The following is a 14,174-nucleotide window of genomic DNA, read 5'->3' on the forward strand; positions in this document are numbered from 1 at the left end:
GGAAGGAAGGAGGGGGAAGGAGGGAGGGAAGGAAGGAGGGGGAAGGAGGGAGGGAAGGAGGGGAAAGGAGGGAAGGAAGGAAGGAGGGAGGGAAGGAAGGAGAGGGAAGGAGGGAAGGAAGGAGGGAAGGGAGGAGGGGGAAGGAGGGAGGGAAGGAAGAAGGGGGAAGGAGGGTGATGGACTGGAATCAGGGGAGGCTTCATGCAGAAGAGGCTTCATGGGGAGAAGTCAGAGAATGTTAAAAAGCAAAGAAATGGCAAATATTTGACCACCCAGTAGAGGGTAAGCTCCTTGAGGGCAGTTCCACTTTCGTCTTTTTCTTCCCAGGTCCTACCTAGCACAGTAATAATAAGTGCTCAATAAATAAACTTTTCATTGAATAGAATTGACACCTAGGCTCGAGCAGGACTGGTTTCTGAGCAGTACGTCCTTTATTCTCAGCACAATCCAAGCACCATGGCAGACATGGCTCTAGCCTTCATGTATCTTAGCAACTGATCACAGGGCAGAGGAGAGTAAAGAAGGGTCTTTGCCTCTATGTTTCATTCTAGGGGGAAAATGTAAAGGACACAGCATATGGACCACAGCCTGGAGCTATAGAAAGGGCACAGGATTTGGCGTCAGAGGCCATGGGTTCAAATCCTGCCTCTGACACTTCCTCTGTGACCTGGGAAAAGTCATTATACTTTTCTAGGCCTCAGTTTCCTCATCTGAAAACAAGGGAGTTGGATTAGCTATTTCTTTCTGCTCCAAATTTGTGATCTTATGTTATATGGTTCATTTATTTGGAGCCTTTTTTTTCCTTTCCAATTTTCCCTGGCATCCTGCTTAGCTTTTTAGATATTGTAGGTTAGGATAAAGGTTGGCAGTTAAAGAGAGAAAAGTCACTTTAAAATAATATTCTCAGAAGAGAATATTTTTAGAAGAGCTCCAATGTACTTAGTACATTTTTTCAACTTATGCCAGATAGATTTTTACATCAATTATGTGTATATATGTATATAAATATACACACACATCTATCCTGGTTTGTACATTTTTATTATTTAATGTACAGAATGTACATTAATGTACATCAACTCTGTCCTTTGCCCTAATCACCCCCGACCTTGTCTCACAAAATTTTCTGTGTGTATTAGTGTACCTGTTTTCCCCATCCCCTCCAGCATTGGTCATTTTCCTCTTTTGACATCTTAGCCAATCTGATGGGTGTGAGATGGTACCTTAGAATTATTTTAATTTGTATTATCTAATTATTAGTGGGGGCAGGTAGGTGGAACGGCGGCTAGAGTGCCAGGCCCAGAGTCAAGAACACTCATCTTCCTAGGTTCAAATCTGCCTTCAGATACTTACTAGCTGTGTGACCCTGGGATAGCAAACGATTCCAGCGTCTTTGCTAAGAAAACCCAACATGGAATCATGAAGAATCAAACGTAACTGAAATAACTGAACAACAAAAATATTGATAGCTTCGATTTCTTCTTTTCAAAACTGCCTATTCAAATCCTTTAACTAATTGTCAATTGGGGAATGACTCCTATTCTTCTAAATTTGGCTCAGGTCCATATATATTTTAGAAATGAGACCTTGATCAGAGAAACTTGCTACAAAGATGTTTTTCTCAATTCCTTTTTTTTTTCCCTTTTTGGAGGGCAATTGGGGTTAAGTGACTTGCCCAAGGTCACATGGCTAGTTTTTGTGTTAGGTGTCTGAGGCCGGATTTGAACTCAGATCCTCCTGACTCCAAGGATTCAGGACTCTATTCACTGCGCCACCTAGCCGCCCGTTTTTCTCAATTTCTTACTTTTCTTCTAATTTTTGCTATATTGGTCTTCTTTGCACCCAAAAAATCATTCCATACAACCATAACTATCCATTTTACCTCCTATGAAGCTCTGCATCTTTTGTTTGGTTGTGAGCTCTTTCCCTACCCAGAGATGACAGGTAATTTCTCTTCTGGCTCACTGATTTGCTTATATCACCCTTTATATTTAAATCATGAACCCATTTTGAGCTTACTTTGGTATATGGTGTGAGATTTGGTGTGTGCCTGGCTTCTGCCAGACTCTGTTCCAGTTTTCCCATCAGTTCTTGCCCTAATAGCTGGGATCTTTGGGTTTATCATCCCTAGGCTACTGTGCTCACTTGCTTCTATATATTGTGAACTTAATCTGTTGCACTTATCAACAACTATATTTCTTCCCCAGTACTAAATTGTTTAATGATTACAGCTTTGTAACATAATTTGAGATCTGATGATGCTAGGCCCCTTTCTTTCCTATCTTCTTTCATTAATTTACTTTATATTCTTGACATTTTGTGCCTTCAGATGAATTTTGTTATTTTTTTCTAGTTCTATAAAGTAATTCTTTGGTAGTTTGATTGGTATGGCACTAATTGTCCAGTCATCTGCAGTTGTGTCTGATTCTTTGTGACCCCATTTAGGATTTTCTTGGCAGAGATACTGGAGTGATTTGCCATTTTCTTCTCCAGCTTATTTTACAGATGAAGAAACTGAGGCAAACAGGGTTAACCAACTTGCCCAAAGTCATACAGCTACTAAGTGTCTGAGGCTGGATTTGAACTCAGATCTTCCTGACTCCAGGCCTGGCATTCTATCTATTGTGCCACTTAACTGCCTACATAAATAAACTAGTTTAGGTAGTTTTGTCATTTTTATTATATTGACTCAGCCTACCCATGAGCAATTAATATTTCTCTAGTTATTTGGTTTCTATCTTTATTGTGAAAATTGTCTTGTAATTGTGTTCATATAGTTCTTGTTTGTGTTTCTTGGCAGGTAGACTTGCAAGTATTTGGTGCTGTCTGCAGTTACTTTTCATGGACTTTCTTTTTCTAGGCCTCTTTGCTGGGATTTATTGGAAATATACAGAAATGCCGATGGTTTGTGAGGTTTTTAGTTGACTTTCTAGGGCTTTTCAGGCAAACCATCATATCTGCAAGAAGTCCTTGGTTTTTGTTTCTTCAGGGCCCACACTTATTGCTTCTATTTTTTTCCTTGTCATTGCTATAGACAGCATTTCTATTGAATTTAGTTGGTCTTTAAGTGTTTGGTAGATTTGCTTGTAAATCGGTTTGGTCTTAGGGGATTTTTTCTTAGTGAGTTCATTTATGGCTTGCTCGATTCCTTTTTCTAAGATAGAGTTCCTGAAGGATTTTATTTCCTATTCTGTTCTTCTAAACAATTAATATTCTCATAAATATTAATCCATTTCGTTTAGAGTGTCATTTTTATTAATATAATCACTGAACAAAATCGCTCCTAATAATTGCTTTTGTTTCCTCTTCATTGGTTGTGAATTTGCCTTTTTTCATCTTTGATACTAGTAATTTGGTTTTGTTCTTTCTTTTTTTAAATCAAATTAGCCTATCCCACTCCTTCCCCCCAAAAGCTCCTTGTTTGATGTATTAAATCAGCAGGGTTTTTTTTAACTTCCAATTTTGTTCACCTGTCCTTTGATTTTCAGGATCTCCGTTTTGGTGTTTAATTGAAGGTTTTTACTTTATTGCGTTTTTTTGGTGGTGGTGGCGTTGTTTTTACTTTTTGCCCGATTTTTGATATGCTCCTTCTCTCTCTTTATTTTTTTCTTTTTCTTTCTTGGGAGGCAATCAAGATTAAGCAACTTGCCCAGGGTCACATAACCAGTGTCTGGGGTCAAATTTGAACTCAGGTCTCCTTCCACTTCATAGAGTTCTCTTCCTTTAAGATCCATTTCAGGTGCCATCTTCTGAATGAATCCTGATCTAAACTACACGTTCCCTAAAGCCAGTGGCCTCCTTCCCGGCTCTCTTGAATGTAACCACTCGCTATGTACAGTTACCTCTCCCACAGCATAACTTTCCCTGTTGAAGTTTCAACGTATTGCAGGTCAGCATAAGAAACTAAATGGGAATTTGGGGGGAGTCTGTGGAAGCCGCAGCTGACACATGAAGGCCAGCAGATAACAGAAAAAACTTAGAAACTTAGAAATGCATCAAATATATGTGTGGTATTATACAATATCAACATATTTCATCTTTAATGACATCATAATTCAAATTTCTTCTCTGGTATGAAGGGAGGGCCAAAAAATTTGCCTTGGATTTTCCAGATCAAGGGGGAGCTGCACCTCTAGCCCTTGTGATGTGGGAGAGCTGTATTTTTACACACACACACACGCACACACACACACACACACACACCACCCATTACAAACCCTTGTGAGCAGAGATTGTTTCATTCTTTGTACTTGTATTCCCAGCCCTAGGACAAGGGTCACTTGTCCTCAGAGTGATGTTTGTTGGCCGACCGACTATTAAATGCCTACTACACACACTCCAGGCACTATGCTGGGAATACAAAGAAAGGAGAGGAGGGGGTTGGGAAACTCAGCCCCTCCACCATATTCTACTGGTAGAGACCGCAAGTAACTAAGTGTGTGCATTCAAGTATGTGGAGGCAGTCTGAAGGGGAGGCATTAGTACTTGCTGTTTGACTGATTGATTCAGTAAAGTCCTTCTGGCCTTTGTGCTGATTGCCTCCTTTTCTAGAAGTTTACCAACCACCCCTTGAATAACATGTTCTGGAATTTTGCCAGCAATTATGGTCAGCCTCACTGTCCAACATTCCATTCTTTTCCCTCTCCTGAAAGTCAGGGAAACATTTGCCTTTCTTCAGTCCTGACTTGCCTCTCCCCTTCTCCACAATCTTTCGAAGGGCATTGACTTAGTAGTCACGTCTGTTAGCCGCTCCAGGACCCTAGGAGGCAGCTCATGGGAGCCAGGTGACTTGAACCCCCGAAGGGCAGCCAGGAACTCCCTTATGATCTCCTTCCTTATCTTGGGCCCGAGCTGTTTTTGTTCTGTCCTTTCCAGGACAAAGGTTATTCTCCTTGAATGAGCAAACAGAAACAAAACAAGAGAGTCCAGTGGCTCTGCTCTCTCTGTGTAATTAGTTGTTAACGTCCAATTCCTGCTAAAGAAAACCTTTTCTTGAACCTTCTGCTTTTCCCCAAGGTGGCTAAAAATCCCCTTTTTCCTTGGCTTTAATTCCCTGTCAGCCTTTCGCTGCTCGTTAAGGGTTAACACCCCTGATGGTATTCTTACTGGAAAATGCCTTGTTGCTTTCTTTCATCCTCTATCACCTGCCCTTGCTCCCATCTTCTGTATGTATCTTTGAAGCCTCTAAGTCAGTGAGTTCCCTGTGCATCCACATCCATCTCTCTCCCTTATTCTTCCTCATCAAACTTGTTTCTCCCTGTATCTTCTGAGGTTTCTGACCACAAGATCATGGATTTAGAGCTGGAAGAGGCCTTAGAGGCCACTGAGTCCAGTCCCTTCATTTTACAGATGAGGAAATTCAGTGGCTAGGTACTTGTCCAAGGTCACACAGATAGTGAGTGGCATGGCTGAGGCTTCAAACCCTGGTCTTCTGAAATTCATTCCCACTCCTCCTGAGCTGATTTCCCCTATATAATTTTAGTTCATGGTTTCCTTTCTATCCTTTATCTTTTTCCCTCAGACATCTCCTCTCTCCAAATCTGGAGTGTATGTCCAACCATTCTCCGTCGATTTCCCGTCTGTCGTGAATGTAGAAGCACAGGGAGCTGATCGGCATCCTTGGATTTTTAAATGACTTAGACAAAAGAAAGAAAGAGCTATTTTGGGGTGGGGGGGGGAGGGTCCAAGAAGAAAGATGGTGGTGTCTCTGGTTGGCATGACAGTAGTAGATATGGAAAGAAGATTGACCAGCTCAGCTCTTCTTCCTGCTTCACCTCTTCTGTCAAGGAGACTGATCCCCTTGAATTACAAGGACAGAACAAGCATGGCTGGTAGGGGCCTGAAACTCCAGATAGCAGGACATATAGAGAGCATTTAGCTGCCCTCGATGATGTTAAGATGCTAGGCCTTGGCAAGCTACATCCCCAGGTATTGGGGAAAAAAAACCCAAAATGTGTTGGGGTCAGACCCTGTTAGTGACCTTTGAGATGGTCAATAAATATTTATTAAGTGTCTATAATACTGTGCTAAGCCCTGGGGATACAAATAAGAAAAAAGAGAAAGTCTGCCCTCAAGAGTCTATTGGGGGAAGATGATTTGCAAGAGGAAGTGATAAAGGGGAAGAGGACCTCAGGGCTAATCTCACCCACCTGGAGTAGGGCAGACTCTGTCCTGATTTCCAAAACAGGGAAGAGGGGCCTCTGTAAAGCAGACTTGCCCTCCTGGTGGTCTGTGGTTGATCTGGCTCCCATCCCACCTCTGGTGTTTACTATCTGTGTGGCCTTGGCCCAGTCCCTCACCTCCCTGGGTCTGGGTCTGCTCATCTGTAAAATGAAGCCTTTGGACTAGAGGCCTCTGGGCTCCCTACAAGTGTCCTCCCCAAGGCTGGGCCAGCTCCCCAGCTGGCCCCCTCTCCTTTACCTGCTCCAAGGACAGGCCCATCTGCTTCCTTCTCTGCTGGCCCCACCTGATGCTTCTAACTGGTTTCCCCTTCCCCACCCAGTAAGGAGGTGGATCCAGATCCCCAACTTCTGGGCTCTCCTCCTTCCGCTAAAACACGAGCTGTGTACTTTGACATTCCTGAGGCTTCCAATAGCTGATAACTCCCTGCAGACAGAAGGGAGAGCTGGAGGTAGGGGGAGCCCAGGGCCAGGGTGGTGAGTTTCTGGGAGCCTTTGAGGTCTGAACAGTGTTATCTGCCATGGGCTCTGAAATGTCAAATGCTCCACAGCCAAAGCCCAATTCCTTCCCTCTTGGAGACCCCTCCAAAAGGCACATGTAGGTGTAGGGGCGTTTTGTTGTGAGGAATAAATTATCAGAGAATACCTGAATACTTTCTCATATGCAGAGGTAAAGTGGAAAGAATGCTGACTCAGCAGTCAGAAGGCCTGGCTTCAAATCCTGCCTCTGTTGACTTTTCACAGCCCTGGAAATCAGGTTCCTACCACAGTAAAACAAAAGGTTGAGACTGAATGATGCCGGAAGTCCTTTCAGACAGGCTTGTTCTAAACTCCTAGGAATCGGCGAGATGCTCCCAGGGAGCCTTCCCTTCACCTTCCCTCTCCTCCAGGCCCCTTTGTTTCATTCGTGTCCCCAGTTAGATTATAAGCTCCTTGAGGGCAGGCACTCTCTATTTCTTTTCTGCATCCCTAGTGTTTAGGGCAGTGCCCAGCACAGAATAATATGGCCATGGACCATTCCCTTTACTTGAGCCCCAAATAAAGAAATTATTTAATTAATAAACATTCATTGAATTGAAATTGAATTTCCATCTCTAGTTCTATGAGCCTCTGAAGGTAACTTGGGGCATTTGATCCCTAGAGTTAGAGCAGAAACTGTGGATGGAGTCAAGAAATACCAGAGGAGTCTGAGGCCCAGGGAGGGAGGGAGGCGGCAACCACAGGGTGGATTCGTCCCCTTCCTCTCCCCTTCTCCCCACCGCTGCCCCCCCCACTAGAGGCCTGGCCTTCAAATGACCCTAAGTGGCCACTGCAGGGACACAAAATCCAGAATCAGCACCCTTCTCCCTCAGAGGGCATTTGTGGGGTGGAGGGAGCAAAGGAAGGAAGTCAGAACAATTGTAGACTCATAGATCTAGACCAATTGGGAGCAATTGCAATTAATAATCCAACCAAGAAGGGATGAGCTTTGTGAGTGGAGAAAGGGAGACAGAGACAATGGAAACAGAAACTATAAGACTTGGTCATTGATGGGGCAGGGAGGGGGAAAGGGAATTGAGATCAAGGAGACCAGAAAAGTCCCAAGGTTAGGAAGGAGATGACCAGAAAGATGGGATCAGCCTGGACAGAAAAAGGCCCAAGAGGTCTGAGTTGAGGGGTGGGGGTGGGGGAATGAAATCTAGAGAGGCAAACTATTACTGATATTTTCAAAGAAGTCCTTCCCATCCGTGCACAGCTGGGCTGTTGGGGGTCTTTGAGAAGAGGCTAGATGGCCACTTGTCCAGCCAGATGTAGGAAGAAACTCTGGTTCGTGAGCTGGCCCCTGAGGCCTTCCCTGCTGGGATTTCAGAGGGTTTCAATCTACTTGTGTTTATATATAAGAATCCCAGCAGCTCAGAGCGGGCAGGGGTCTCGGGCCATCTAAGAGTCTAACCTCTCCATTACCATAAAGCTGCTCTGTATCAGTAGACAAGTGAGTGGTCATTCAGCCCCTGTTTGAAAATATCCAGTAAGGGGGGCGGCCAGGTAGCACAGCGAGTAAGAGCACTGGCTCCAGTGTTGGGATGACCTGGGGATCAAATCTGGGCTCAGATACTTAGCACCCACCCAGAAAATAACTGGCCGTGTAACCTTGAGCAAGTTACTTAACCCCGATTGCTTAAAAAAAAAAAAAAGAAAAGAAAATATCCAGTAAGGGGCAACCCCCTGCCTCCCCAGGTGGCCTGTTCTGCTTCTGAACAGCTCTGAATGCTGAGAAGTCTTCCCTAGCATCAGGCCTGCCTCTGCCTCTCTGCCCCTTAGTCCTGGCCTTTGGGGCCAAGCTAAACAAGCAGGCTGCCCCTCAGGAGCACTGATGATGGGGCAGGCGGCCCCTCCGATGGGCAGCATGGAGCCCCCAGCCTCATATTTTCCTTTTGTGTCTCCCCCAAACCAGGCCATGTTCGAACTGGTCACGTCCGAAGCCTCCTATTACAAAAGCTTAAGCCTGCTGGTGTCTCACTTCATGGACAATGAGCGGCTCAAGAAGATCCTCCACCCCTCAGAGTCCCACATCCTTTTCTCCAATGTCCTGGACGTCATGGCCGTTAGCGAACGGTAAGAGACTTCCATGCTGGCCAGTGAGCGGCCCGCCATCTTATAGAAACCCTAACAGTGACATCACCTGTCAGTCATTCAAGCATTCACCAAGCGTTGGAAACACCTGCTGTGTGCCAGGTAGAGACCATGAGGTGTTGTGAGCTGGCCTCGGACTCGGGAAGACTTGGGCTGTTCGGTTCTGAGCAAGTCTTAGCATCTCTGCAACAGGGCTTCTTAGTTGGGGGCCCACAGACCGCAAAGGGTTCCTTCCCCAGACTGCCAAAGCACAGAAATTGCACAGAGAAGTTAAGAATCCTTGGTTTAAGGAGATAAGTTAGAGAACAGACGCTACCTATCTGCCTCAGTACAGGGAGTTTCCACACCCAGGGACTTCCAGCACTGATGAAATCATGGATCAGGGAGCCAAGTCTCAGAGTAATTATTTTGAAAATTCATAATTGAAGGAAATGCTACATTTCATTTAGAAGTCAATGAAAATAAAGACTTAATTGTTTTTCCCATCCAGATTCACAGACCTACTGAAATCCATTAGAACCCTTTGGGTTTCACAGATAAGGAAACTGAGGCCAAAGTGGTCGCAGAGTTAGAATTAGAATATAGTTCTTTCCCCTTAGGCAGACCAAATTGTGTTGTCTCCCAACTGATAGATCTGTGCCAAACTGAAAAGCATTATGATGGCACAAAGTGGAGATGAAATCAAATCAAATCCATAACCAATATGGCGCTCCCAAGCATCTTCCGTGCAAAGTGGTACCTTATATCCAGCCAAGCTAAAAGATCTTAGTGACCTTTGTTCATTTACCCTTCACCCAGCTTCCAGAAGAGAAAGGGCAATAGGTTTTGGGTCTGTAGGACCAGCCCTGGCAAAGATAAGCCTGGAGAACACGGCTGAGATTCCTTCAGAAGGTAGTGTTCACATCCCAGTGTGGGCAGCTCCCAGGCTCGTGTGCCTGCGAACAGGGAGGGCCTGAATCTAGGGTTAGTCCACCAGAGGCGGGAGGAGGTGGGAGAGGGTAGGAACTTCAGGAAGCATTTGTTGGGAATTTTTGCCAAAATGTGCTTAGCACCCCAGAATTTAAGCCAAAGATGTGACAAAAATGTCTTTAGGACAGCTTCCTTCCCATTTTTTTGTGAAGAGATTTATATTGTCCCATTTCTTACGTCACATGATGAGGACCCAGAATACATTGACACTACTCAGTATCCATGGAAACCCGATTTGGAGGAGGAGGGATAGACATGTGACTTGTGGGACAGAGGGAGCTCCCAGAAAGGAAGCTCCCTTTACCAATGCAGATGGCCCTGAGTCACATAAGAACAGATATCTGAAGTGGTATTCAAACCCGGGTCTCCTGGAATTGGAAGCCAGCCTTTGAGCCTTCTTAGAACATTCAGAATACCCCCTGGAACTGTGGCCTATTTCAGTATGGTGGCTACCTGTCCACGAAAGCCTTAGAGAGCAGGGTCAGAGCAGGAAAGAAATAAACTCTCCCGAAGTCAGGAAATGGGGGCTTCTTCACACGAACTCCCTTATGTGGCATTTTAAGGTTTTTGACGGCACTTTTCTCAGAACAATCCTGTGTTTCTCAGGGAGATGCTATTATTGTGCCCATTTCACAGATGAGGAAACAGAGGTAAAGTCACCCAGCGTCCGAGGTGGGCTGGAGTATACAGTTTATACAGCTAGCTCTTAAGGATGTATTCTAAATTAACGTGGGACTTTGTGTTTTTGCGGGACTTCACATGTCATGGAGATCCTGTTGTTACCTTCACAATGAGTGGGAGGGGAGCTGGAAGGAGGGAGAGACTTTGGAACTCAAAATTTTAAAAGTGAATGTTAAAAAAAAGAAAAAGAAATGCGGTTTTGCCATCCTGGCAAAAAAAGAAAGAATGTATTTTTCTTCATTTTTATCATTGAGAGCCCCGGGGAGTAATAGATAGAGAGCTTGTCTCCTAGGGGGGGAAACCTGGGTTTGAGACCCAACTCTGAAGTGTTCCACCTGATGCTGGGCCAACCCCACTTCTCAGTGCACTAGACAACAGCCTTAAGAAATGCTCATCTGCATTAGTGGAGGGGGTTCCTGTACTAATGAAATCATAGGGTCTGGTCCAGAAAAGATCTACAAAGTGTTTCCTCTCCATAAATGGCAAAGGAGCTAGTGGTAAGAATTATCATCTGCATTTTACAGTTGAGGAAACCGAGTCCCAGAGGTTCAGGTGGCTTGCTCAAGGCTACCCAGGTAGTCATTGGCAGAGCTGGGGGATTCACAGAATCAGGGAATTTCAGAGCTGGGAGCAAGTTCAGAGACCATGGACCTTCTCCAGCCACCGTCCCCAGCTGGAAGATCCCTCAGAAGTGGGCTTCCGGGCAGTGGCTGCCGGCCTTCAGTGAGGGCTCCTCCGGGCTTTTCTCTGCCACAGTGTGGCCTTGGGAAGCTGGCTTGCACCCCAGCACAGGGCCGGGCTGGCTGCGCTTGTTTTCATGCTTACGTTTCCCATCCAAAGACCTCTCCAACATGGGTGACTATTCCGCAGATGCATAAACACGCATGCCACCAGCACCACCACGTCTCTCTGTCTATGTAATATAAAGCTTGTGTGTGGGGGCGCATGTGTGTGTGCGCGTGTGTGTGAGTGTGTGCATGTGTACATACACATAGGAGAGGAAGCTAGAAAGCAAACAGGAAAATGTGAAGAACAGGAAGGAGCTGTTGTCAGACTCATTGGATTCCAGCATGCACAGAGTTAGAGACGGAAGGTACCTCAGAGGTCATCTGTCCTAACACCATCAACTGAGGCCCTGAGCAGTCCTGGTATTACAGATTTAGAACTGAAAGGGATGTTACAGGTCATCTTGTTCAACCTATCATTTGTACATGTGGAGAAACTGAGGCCCCAGAGAGAGGAAGTGACTTAGAGCCAAAGGATCTTTGTGATCCTTTCTGATCCCCCACATTTTTACAGATGAGGAAATGGAGGCCCATGGGGGAAGTGACCTGCCCAAGGTCATGCAGGTGGAAAACACCAGAAACAGGATTCAAAACCATTCTTCTGGCTCCAAACCCTGCAGTCCCCCCGTTGCGCACTGCCGGTCCAACTTGGGTCTAATTATAATTCACACACATGCGCACTAAGGGCGCATGTCTTTTTGTCCATTGTTTTTGATATTAAATAGTATTTTTCTTCAGCACAGTCCTCTCTAAGGCACCTTCTGGCTTATTTTCATGCTGTGGATTTTTTTTAACTTTGCATTTTCCATTTTGCTGCATTTAGAGGGCTGGGGGGAAGGAGTGACGGAGGAAAGAACAAAAAATCTATGATTAGCAACTTCATGGGGAGGAAAAAATTACCTGCAATCCCCCAGTGATGAATCACCAGGAGAATCGAATCTGCCTTTGCCCGTGGCCTTCGTGAGGTTTGCATTCCCTGTTTCCTCCTTGACGGGATCTGTCAGCTGCCGGGGCTCAGGAGCAGCACCCAGTTCCCTGGCTCCATTAGCAAACACAGCAGCTGACAGGATTCTCTCACTGATCGTCACAACAGCCCTGGCAGGCAGATGCTGCTCTTAGCTCCATTTTACAGGTGAGGAAAATAAGAATCAGAGAGAAGTGATTTGGCCGGGGGCACACAGCCAGTAAATTGAATCCAAGGGGGACTGAAACCCAACCTGCCCCAGACTCTTTCCCACCGTACCGGATCCCCCTCTGAGCAGGCCTGGGTTCAGACCCTCCCTCTGACACTTACTGGCTACATGACCACGATAGTCAGAGGCATTTAGGACAAGTCACTCTCCCTCCAGGATCCTCTGCTCCTTCGTTTAAAAAATGAAGGGGCTGGAGCAGAAGAGATCATAAGACAAAACCGGCCGCTGTTGAGTCAGCCTTCGTTCTGCCGAGTCTGTTTCTCTGATTCTTCTGAGATCAAGGGAAGGAAGGGGAAGGGGCCCGCGGTCAGAAGGAGCAACAGATTCTGAAAAGAGGTGAGACCCCAGCTCCTTGGGGGCCTCAGTTTCCTCATCTGTTAAAAGAGGGGGGAAGACTAGATGCCTCTGAGATCCTCTCCAGTACAAGCGAGATCATATCTGTAGTTCTTAGCACGGTGCCGGCCACATGGCTGGTGCCCTCCCCCTCCATTACCTGCTTTGGTGACCCTGGGCAAGTCATGTAACTTCTCTGGGCCTCAGTTTTCTCATCTATAAAATGAGGCAGTCGATTCTCATCCAGCTCTTTCTATCTGATCCTATGGCCCAGATGTGTGACCCTGAGCAATTCACTTCACCTGTCTGAGCCTCAGTTTCCTCCTCTGTGAAATGAGGGGGTTGGATTCGATGGACTGAGTTCTAGGTCTGTGACCCCATAATAAAATGTCAACCTCCACAGGATTTGTTCTAAAAAGAGACAGACGGAATTAGGTTGTGTGCATGTTTTAATTTCTCTCAAGCTGGTGATACATACACATTGCATGGAAGTTACAGTCCAGAGCCGGCTTGATTTGGGGGTTGGGGGCACAGGGTTATATACCCTTCGAAGAGTAGGCATTCCCAAGGGGTACCAGTCAACTTTGACTGGTCAACACACTGGGGGTGGGTTATATTAAAGTGGGTCTTGAGGCACATGACTTTGGTCACTTAACCTTGGTCAGAGAGACATCAATTTCCATATCATCTATCTTGACCTTAGGGAGGAATCAACATTCTCCCAGACCTGTCTGGGCAATGCAAGGAGCAGGAACAGACCCAGTTAGATGTAATGTTCTTCTGACTGAAAGAAAGGAGGATGGGGCAGCTCTGAATCTCCAAGATAACAATTACTAGGAAAATCCTCTTTCACACAAGGAAGGGAAAACCCTCCTGATCCTGACTGTGGATTCTTGGCTGGTGATTTCAGGTTCCTCTTAGAGCTGGAGCATCGCATGGAAGAGAACATTGTCATCTCCGACGTGTGTGACATCGTCTACCAGCACGCAGCCAGTCACTTTTCTGTCTATATCACCTACGTCTCCAACCAGACGTATCAGGAGAGAGCCTACAAGCAGCTTCTGTGAGTTCTGTGGTGTTACTCGAGATTGCTTGGTTTGAAAGAAGCTGTGCATATGTGTTTTTGTGAGAGACAAGCAGAGATAGAGAGATGAAGACAGAGAGAGACACAGAGAAAGGGGGGAGAGAGAGACACACACACAGAGACAGACAGAGACAGACTGAGACAGACACAGACACAGAGAGAGACAGAGACGGACTGAGACAGATACAGACACAGAGAGAGACAGAGACAGGGACTGAGACAGACACAGACACAGACCAGAGAGACAGACAGAGATAGAGATGGACTGAGACAGACAGACAGACAGACAGAGACAGAGACAGACTGAGACAGACACAGACACAGACCAGAGAGACAG

General features: G+C 45.8%; 1 protein-coding gene across 2 annotated transcripts in view; it reads left to right on the forward strand.

Annotated features, from left to right (window-relative positions):
- NGEF (neuronal guanine nucleotide exchange factor) overlaps positions 1–14,174 on the forward strand; it is an 88,351-nt gene that overhangs the window by 46,934 nt on the left and 27,243 nt on the right. For both annotated transcript variants that reach the window (XM_069103242.1, XM_069103241.1), the window contains 2 exons: positions 8,614–8,774; positions 13,664–13,816. In XM_069103242.1, the coding sequence (XP_068959343.1) occupies positions 8,614–8,774; positions 13,664–13,816 (314 nt within the window). The remainder of the gene's footprint in view (positions 1–8,613; positions 8,775–13,663; positions 13,817–14,174) is intronic.

Source organism: Petaurus breviceps, unplaced genomic scaffold (assembly GCF_028583685.1).
Source record: "Petaurus breviceps papuanus isolate PSGF00001 unplaced genomic scaffold, PetGlider_PUasm1.0 567, whole genome shotgun sequence".
NCBI lineage: Eukaryota > Metazoa > Chordata > Mammalia > Diprotodontia > Petauridae > Petaurus > Petaurus breviceps.